At 43.6% G+C, this 8,396-nt stretch overlaps 1 protein-coding gene across 1 annotated transcript in view; it reads right to left on the reverse strand.

Moving 5' to 3' along the window:
• Positions 1-6,179, reverse strand: part of TFAP2D (transcription factor AP-2 delta) — a 49,586-nt gene extending 43,407 nt beyond the window's left edge. The window contains exons 1-3 of the mRNA XM_074864682.1: positions 5,678-6,179; positions 4,260-4,757; positions 624-684 (exon numbers count right to left, since the gene is read on the reverse strand). Of these exons, the coding sequence (XP_074720783.1) occupies positions 624-684; positions 4,260-4,757; positions 5,678-5,716 (598 nt within the window). The 5' untranslated portion in view covers positions 5,717-6,179. The remainder of the gene's footprint in view (positions 1-623; positions 685-4,259; positions 4,758-5,677) is intronic.
• Positions 6,180-8,396: the final 2,217 nt, after the last annotated feature.

Genomic DNA, 8,396 nt, shown 5'->3' on the forward strand with positions numbered 1-8,396 from the left:
TCAGCTTGTAAGAATTGTGTTCCTACGTTAGGCCTTTAAACTACTTTCTCTTCAGAGTAAATGACGGTAATAGCAAACTCCCCAGAACACTCAGATTTCACAAATGCTGAAGAAATGCGCATTTAACAAGAGTTTCAAATCTTTCCTCTAACTTTGACGTTAGATATTTGCATTGACAGATGGTTATCAAATGAAGTGACACTCAAAAGCGAGTTCCACACCGGTCTGTAGCGCTACTGAAACCACATTTCCAAAAAAGCTCCTTCCTTTCTCCACACGAGATCAAACTGCCGATGTAACAGCCCGGCGCTAGGGAACACGTTTCTCAAACTATCAGGGATCAACTCGGTTAAACGGGGAATGATAAAAGGAGTTAAGAAAGCTCTGGATTCAGCGGGAGTATCCGAGAGCTACCGATCATTTGTAAAGTGCAAATGGACTGTGAAATGTGAAGTGCTCTAAGCTGGTTTGGACACACTTCTGCTAAATGTCAGATTATCACTATTTCGGCAGTAAATGCAGTAAATCCAAACTACGCTAAACAGTGGGGGAAGGAAAGAGAGAAATGGAGAGGGAGTTATGTTTACAAAAATTGATAGACGCAGGTATTTGTAACCTCTTACCTCTTCTTATCACACCTCCTTGCCCGTTCAGTACAAGTCCACACTGGGCCTCCACTGAGCTCTTAGGTAATGAGGGGAAAAAAAAGGAAAGAAAGAAAAGAAAGAAATCAGATGAAGAAACCCACAGAAAGATCACATAGCTTTTGCTTTGTTACACGACTCCTCCAGGAACAATAGTTAAAGTGAACTGGAAAAACACAGTTATTCTCATCGAAGTGCTTTGGCGAAATCCCACCGCCATCCTGCAGTCTGTCCCGACCCCATCAAATGCAGAATAATTATCTCTTTTAAATAATGATCACGTTTAAGTACGAGTTTTTCCTGAACTGGGGACTTAGATCGGCAGTTATGTGACAGGATAGAGAGACAAACAAGTACTCTTGAAAGAAGTGTGTTCCCGCTCTACAGTTGCACGCACAAAGGTAACAACACACTTTTAGGTAGTATTTCTGTATGTTTAACTGTATTATTTATATATAAACACACAGCTAAATTAATATATATGTTTCGTGACACATATATACCCACTAACAAAGTGCGCACAGAAGTAGACAAAGAGAACAAACAACAGACGACCTATTGGGCTTTGCCGGCTACACAGAGTCGTAAGGGTGTTGTAACAATGCGTGTGTCCGCACATAGGTGGGGATGAATATGCATCTGTGTGCACACACACACAGAGGCACCCATGTGTGAGTCTGGGGTGAAGAACCATCCAAAAACCTGCCTAGGGCTTCTGGTGCACATCCGAAGGGATCTCACTTCTTTATTCTTCTGTTACAAGGCTGATTATTTGGGGATCTTCGCCCTCCTTAATAAATATTTTTATTGGAATGATAAAAGACTTGAAAGGGTTGGGTTTTCTTTGGGTTTTTCCTTATGTTGGGGTTAAAAAAACACAACAAACCAAACCTAAATCTTTGCCCAGTGGAAATGTGTTAAAGACGCATTTTCCTCTACAAACAAACGAGGTATTGGACATGAAAGAGGCCTTTAAGGGTGTTAACCTACTCAACAGCCCGTGAAGAGTTAAGTAAATGCGGAGAGAGTCGGTGCATAATAAAAACCCCACTTTACAAAACAACCTTTACAGTCCTGGCTCTCTCCCCCACTTTCACCATATTGGCGCTGGCCCTGTAAGACCTTCCTTTTCAAGGCTCTTTTTTATTTTAAGTGTTCTGCCTTAAAGTGATTATGAAATCAATATGAAAAAAACTTGGCGACTGAGCATAAATTAAAGCGGTGATGGGAAAAGGTGTGACAGTTTTCTTTGTTGCCCATGGAAAATCTTTTTAGGGCACTGAAAGATGCCACTCCAGCTCCAAGACTGTTTGCATCTGTTAGGCTGACTTAAACCGCCCTCGAAACTATTGGACATTCACTTAAAATTCTGTGCAGGGAAAAGTATATTTACATTTGTTGCATTTGAAATGAGGCATATGCTGATGAACGTTTTAAAAAGAAAGACCAAGGAGAAAGGGGAAGACTGGTTAGACCACAATTTTTGGGTTAAAAGTGTTTGTGTACAGCCCTGTTTCTGTTCGCCACCAAAACGCTTCTCCCTAAGCTCAAGGTGATATTCGCAAGAGCCCAAGTTTGTTCTGAATGATCTAAATCATAACGACAAATATTAATATTTTCAACTTCTCACTGCTCAGGCTTTTCCGTACCTCAGTACACTCCCTCTTCTGTTCGGGAAAAGAGGGAGGAGGAAAAATAAAGAAAAGATTAGGTACAAAGACGTAAGTCTTTTACTTTCAAATAAAGCGTGATCGAAAATTTAATATTTTCCAAAGAAAAGCTCTAGATTTTTTTCTTCTTTAAATAAATAAAAAAAGAATGTGCCTCTAGCAGCTTAACCAATCTCTCTCTCTCTCTCTCTCTCTCTCTTTTTTTTTTTTTTTTAAAGGGAAACATGTTGTTTGGTCGGATGACATTGCATAAATGACCAGTTGAATGGCACTAAGTCGAAAATTGGATAAACTATGGTGCTTTTTTGCCCGGGACTTAGGCATTGTCTGCTGTCTTGCAAACGTTCCTAATCCCCTCTTTTGAAAAATACAAGGCTTTGTGCCTGCCAAAGAAAAAAAATTTGTACAGATACAAAAAAATCAGCAGCAGACGTGGTTATAAAAAGGAGTAAATAGGTTTTAGTTGGGCTGAGCAGTGAATGGCAGATTTTTTTTTTTTTTTTTTTTTGAGGGGGGTAACATAAGGAGATCCTTGTGAAAAATGTAAACAAAAAATGGCCAAAGAGGATAAAATTATATAGTGAATTTTAATGGAGAAAGATAGGTTTAAATAGTTAGGGTTTCCTCCTCAGAGATATAAAAGGTAACAATCTTTGTTGTTGGGTTGTGGATTATTTTCTACCTTGAAAGAAAAGAAAAAAGAAAAACAAGATTTATTTTCTCCGATATAAATAGATGTTTGAGGGGGTTTTGTTTTGTTTTGTTTTGTTTTTAAGGGAAGAAAATAAACCTTCTTAGTTTTACAAACTTCGGGTTTTTTTCCCGAGCCTTTGACCGCTACGTCTTTTTGGAAAGACCAACATAGCGAGCTTTGTATGACTGGGAGCGAGATTTGGGGGAAAAGTAAGTACAGTAAATACGGTTTTGTCTCTCTCCCCGCGGATCGGGAAGCCCTTAGTTTCTCCGCTCGTCGGGAGAAGGAAGGTTTGCTTTTGGTTTGGGGGACTTTTCGAAATGGGTGTTAGATACAGGAGGGCGTTGTTTGCAATTTTGGAAACCAATTTCCTTCAAGCAACCAGCTCAATTTACCGGAGGTGAATTTTTAGTGCGGGGGAAAGGATTTCTGAGAGGATAAAGCTGGGGTTTTGACACACAGAAATAGAATTTTTTGGATGGGTCCAGATGCCGGTTAGGGCGGGATAGATGAATGATTAGACACACAGAGAGATGAATTCCGCTTTATCCGCTTGTGTCTCTCTCCCTATTAACATCTAGATCGGATATTGAGAGGGATTTTTGTCATACTGAATATTTCTGACGGACGTTTGCTCCCGTTTATTTCTTCCCTGCCTCATGCCTCGGAGTTCAACGGAAGGTTTGCCTTTGTATGTATGTCGGAAAGCAGATTTATTTCCTGCCCTGCCTTTTTCTACTCCATCCCTTCCTTAACACATTTGCTTGCTCTGTCGGTGCAAGTTTTTTAAACACTTCCGTTTGCCGAAAGAAAGGAAAAGTTTAGGAAAGGCGAGAAGATGGGTTTGGTTTGGTTTCTGTGTGACTTTGGTAAGGGCTGGTACACGCACACGCGGACCCGCACAGGCACCCCGAGATCTCCGGATGAGTCCCACGGTCTCAGCTATCACAGAGACACAACCCACGCGGGGAAGTCAGGCGCGAGTTTGGGGTTTTTTTGTTGTTGTTTGGGCAAGGAAGAGCACTTGCTGCCTTTTTTTTTTTTTTTTTCCCCCCTTCTCCCCCCCCCCCCCCCCTCCATTTTTTGTTGCTACTATTCTGGAGGGGACGGACTCTGGATCGGATTTTGGATGAATCTTCCCTCCTTTGTATGAGCTATTCTGAGCAGAGGAAAATGGGGAGGGTGCGGGGGGGACCAGGGCAGGGGGAGGGGAGAAGAAGGTGCCTCGAAAGGAGATCGCATGATATTTACCTGCAAATCGTCAGCTCCCGAGGCTGCAAGCCCGAGGCTTGGTCCTGGCAGGAGTCTTTGATCTGGATGCATCCCATATTGGGATCCATGGCTCATAAGAGACAGGTCGTGGCGGCGGTAAGCATCTAAGCACCCCAGCTCTCTCCTCTGCTCGTCCAAGCAAGAGGACTTGAGCGCCCGCGCATTGTGCAGGTTGATAAAATCAGTGGGTTCCCCATGGTGGATCTGCTGGTAGTATTGCTGGGAGTGATGGAGAGAGTTCAAGGAGTAAGCGTCGGGGTTGACTGCCGGGTGGCTGTGTTGGAACTCGTAGTGGAAGGACTGGTGGTGCAGTGGGGTGTACTGGTGGTTAGTGGAGAAGTACGGGGAGGCGAACTCGGTGCCCGTGGTAGAGTAAGTGAGAGGAGATGAGGAGGAATAGGCGACGGTCGAGTTGGCCACAGACTCCAGGCATCCAAGCTGCATCAAACGGTAACTGTTTGATCCGTCATGACGTATCTGAAAGGAAGAAGTGAAAAGAAGACCCCAAAACTGGAGGTTTGTCATGGAAAACCCCGGGTGCGGTTCTTCCAAGCACGCTGTCCTGCATAGCTTCTCCCCCTGCAGAACCGTCTAAGCCTGCGAGCGGCAACCCCAGCAACAAAAGATCCTTTCCTACCTTGGGCTGGTGCCATAAAGGTCTGTTCAAAAAATCATAAACAGCCCAGCCTGCCCTTAATACCGTCAAGCGAAAGGAATCCACGCACTGAAATAAAAACTAACTATCTATCTATCTGTCCATCCATCCATCCATCCATCCACCTCCTGATCACAGCTGTAATATCTGGGGCTGACACAAAAAAAAAGTCATCAAACAGAGGAAACTACCGCGAATACACACAAGTCCCGTCCCTATGTTACAGCGTTACACATTGAGAAAGCTTTGCCGCCTGCTTGCCTTCCTTTCTTCCTTCCTTCCCTTCTTTTTTTTTTTTTTTGAACCCCTATTTTTCTTTCTTTTTAAAATAACGAATCAGATCCAAAATTCCCCCCCTCCCCTCCTTTTCCTGCGTTTCGAAAGAAAAGGGGAGTCCTGCTTTTTAGTGAGAACTCCCCATTCCTGGCGAGCTGGTGGTGATTTCTCTCCACTTCATTATATTATTAGGGGTATTATTCTGATTTTCGTTCTGGCAACGGTTTTAACGTGGTAATGAGTTGCCCTTTCTGGCGACAGATGTCATAACGAATTTTCTCTCTATACTTCTTTAAGTTATCTCTGAAGCCGGATTATAATTAAATGTAACGGTCCAATATGGATTTAAAAAAAAATGGAAACAACCACACAGGCACATACACACACACATATGCACACACACGCACACACACATCCACACACGCGCGCACACACACACACACACACTCTCACACACACAAAATACCTCTGCATCGTGGACGAGACCTGGAAAGGTAGTTGACATTTTTTGGTTCTCCGAAAAAAAAAAGAGAAAAAAAACTCTGGATAAAATTCCCCTCTCCAAATTTAAAAAAAAAAAAAAAAAAAAAAAAGAAAAAATTTGAAAAATCCAAAGTTCATGTATTTCCCCAATTTTTTTTAGAAAAAATCTCTACAGACAGAGAGAATTTGCAATGTATCTGCATAGATCAGATCTCTCGCTTTTCCATGCACCTCCTTAAAAACCTGTAGGAACAAAATTTTCCCTCTGCACAAAAGCTGCTCCCTGGATCAGATTTTGTACTTGCTGGGTATTTCTTTGGCTGATGTCGTAGGTCCCTTGGTAATATAGAAGTTTTGAAAATTAAGCATCAGCACTGAGAACTGGGAGGACAATAGATAGAGGAGCTTCATCCCAGGAGACAAGGAATAAATATTGTATCTTCGCCTAATAAGGAACTGTAGGTTCTTTCAACATTTTTATACATTTTTTCCTCCACTCTTTAGAATGCTTTTTCTTACCCAGGCTAATATGGGAGCTAATCTGATCGAAGGGGGTATTTTGTGTACATTTTATTGGGAAGACATAAAGCTAATATATATTAATATATATTATTAAACCATCCTTTTCAATAGGTAAGTGCTCCTTCCTGTTGATTATACTGCTTTTAAATACTGACCAGAATCTAAGATTGCACATTTGTATGTGTGTCTGTTTAACTGTAATTTTTTTTTTTCTAAATGAAAACTATGTGGTTTGTTTTGGTTTGGTTTTTTTTTTTTTTTTTTTTTTTTTTTTTTTACCCTTGCATTTACATCGAATTTAAGTCCACCCCACACTCCAACCTGCTTTTAAAGCTTCCTAATATGCTATCTTACAGGCTTCTTTAAATAGCATTTTCAAACATAAAACTAGGGTGAGACCACAAAGTATCACTGCAGTGACATATTATATGGAATTATACATAAAATACATATAGATCTACGGAATTACATCTGTCTATATAGGAGAAAGAAAACGAGGGAAGGGAACGTATGAGCTAAAGACCACTGATAGCTGTTTTCCCTTCGACATTTCCAAGTGCCGATATATTTTAGTGATGGAAACGCACGGAGGCTGCGTAGCCCTGGGTTGCAAAGCTGGAGGGGTCCGTTAATTTATTTAGTGACACGGGTCCGAGGAGTTGCCACTCGGGGAATAAGTCCCCTCTGCCTGCTCAGCTCCCCCCTGTCCCTCTGCCTCTGTCCCCAGGTAGTGGCTCTCCAGCCCCCGAAGTGACAGCGGGCTGGGCACGGGGAGCGCCCGGGGGGGCCGCCCGCTGCCAGGCGAGCTTTTGGGAGGCGGGGGGGGGGGGGGGGGGAGTCACCCACCCTCCGAGAAGATGCCAGCCCAAATGGCATTTCCCGGCGGATTGGCTCTGCTGATGGCTAGCTTCCACAAATGATAAGCCTGGAGATAGGAGAGGGTGTAACTTGCTTTTAATTGCCATTTAATTTGGGTTGCTTTTAAGCGTTTAAGCTGCGAAGGTGTCTTAATAATAAGCCGCAGGCAAATAGGCATGTGGCTCTCTCCCTCTCTCCCTTTCCTCCTTTTTTTTTTTTTTTTTTTTTTTCTTTTTTTTTTTTTCTTCCTAAGGTCCGGGTTTTGGGAGGGTTTATTGGTCTCTGTTCATGCAGGCTAACAGGAGCTGTCACTCAGCCCTCTTTTCTTTCTGCAAATGGACAAAGGCACACGACGGGAATGGAAATGCATTGTCTGAAACGGGAAAGGGCGATTGTCCGGGGGGCAGCGGCAAACCCCTCGTTCCGCTGCCGGGGAGCGGGGCTCCCCCCACACCCCCTGGCCCGCCTCGCCTCACCGGGAAAGGGAAGGAGGAGGAAAATAGGAAAGGAGGAAGGAAAGGAGGAAAAAGAGGGAGAGGGGGAGGGAGCGAGGGAGGGAGGGAGGGAGGAAGGAAGAGAGGGAGGGCGGGAGGAAGGAAGGAAGGAAGGAAGGAAGGAAGGAAGGAAGGAAGGAAGGAAGGAAGGAAGGAAGGAAGGAAGGAAGGAAGGAAGGCAAAAAACGAGGGAGGGAGTCAAAAGAAGAGGGAGGCAAGGAAAGAGGGAGGGAAGGAAAGAGGGAGGGAAAGAAAGAGGGAAAAAAGGAAGGAAGGAAGGAAGGAAGGAAGGAAGGAAGGAAGGAAGGAAGGAAGGAAGGAAGGAAGGAAGGAAGGGACTGTTTCTTTCTCTTAATTTGGATTTTATACAGTTGTAATGCTGTTCATGAAATAAAAATATTTCTCCCCAATTGAGACAATAAGAAAATTCTAGGAACTCTTCCAAGTTCAAAGTTTGTTTGGGGTTCTTCAAGATTTTGGAAGCTGAGAGAACAAAAAAATACGTAGAAATGGGCAAATTCCAGGCTCTTGAGGAAAGAATCTCTTTAAAATATTAATACTATTACACCTAATTTTAAAGTGTTAAGGCTGAAAAAATCACCATGCTCTTTCCAACACCCGTTGGAGCCTGACGAGCGCAGTGTGAGCAGCCACGCCAGCCCTGTGCAGGACGGCTTAGACCTAACAAAAAAAAGTTAGGACACCTTGAGCACACCCTCCTGACGGAGGGAGAAGGGGGGTCCCTTCCCTTCGAGGAGAAAGGCAACACCCTTCCCACACCGCCAGGACACCGCACCCACCAGCTCGACGGTTTTGCCCCAGCCGGTT

Source organism: Strix uralensis, chromosome 3 (assembly GCF_047716275.1).
Source record: "Strix uralensis isolate ZFMK-TIS-50842 chromosome 3, bStrUra1, whole genome shotgun sequence".
Taxonomy (NCBI): domain Eukaryota; kingdom Metazoa; phylum Chordata; class Aves; order Strigiformes; family Strigidae; genus Strix; species Strix uralensis.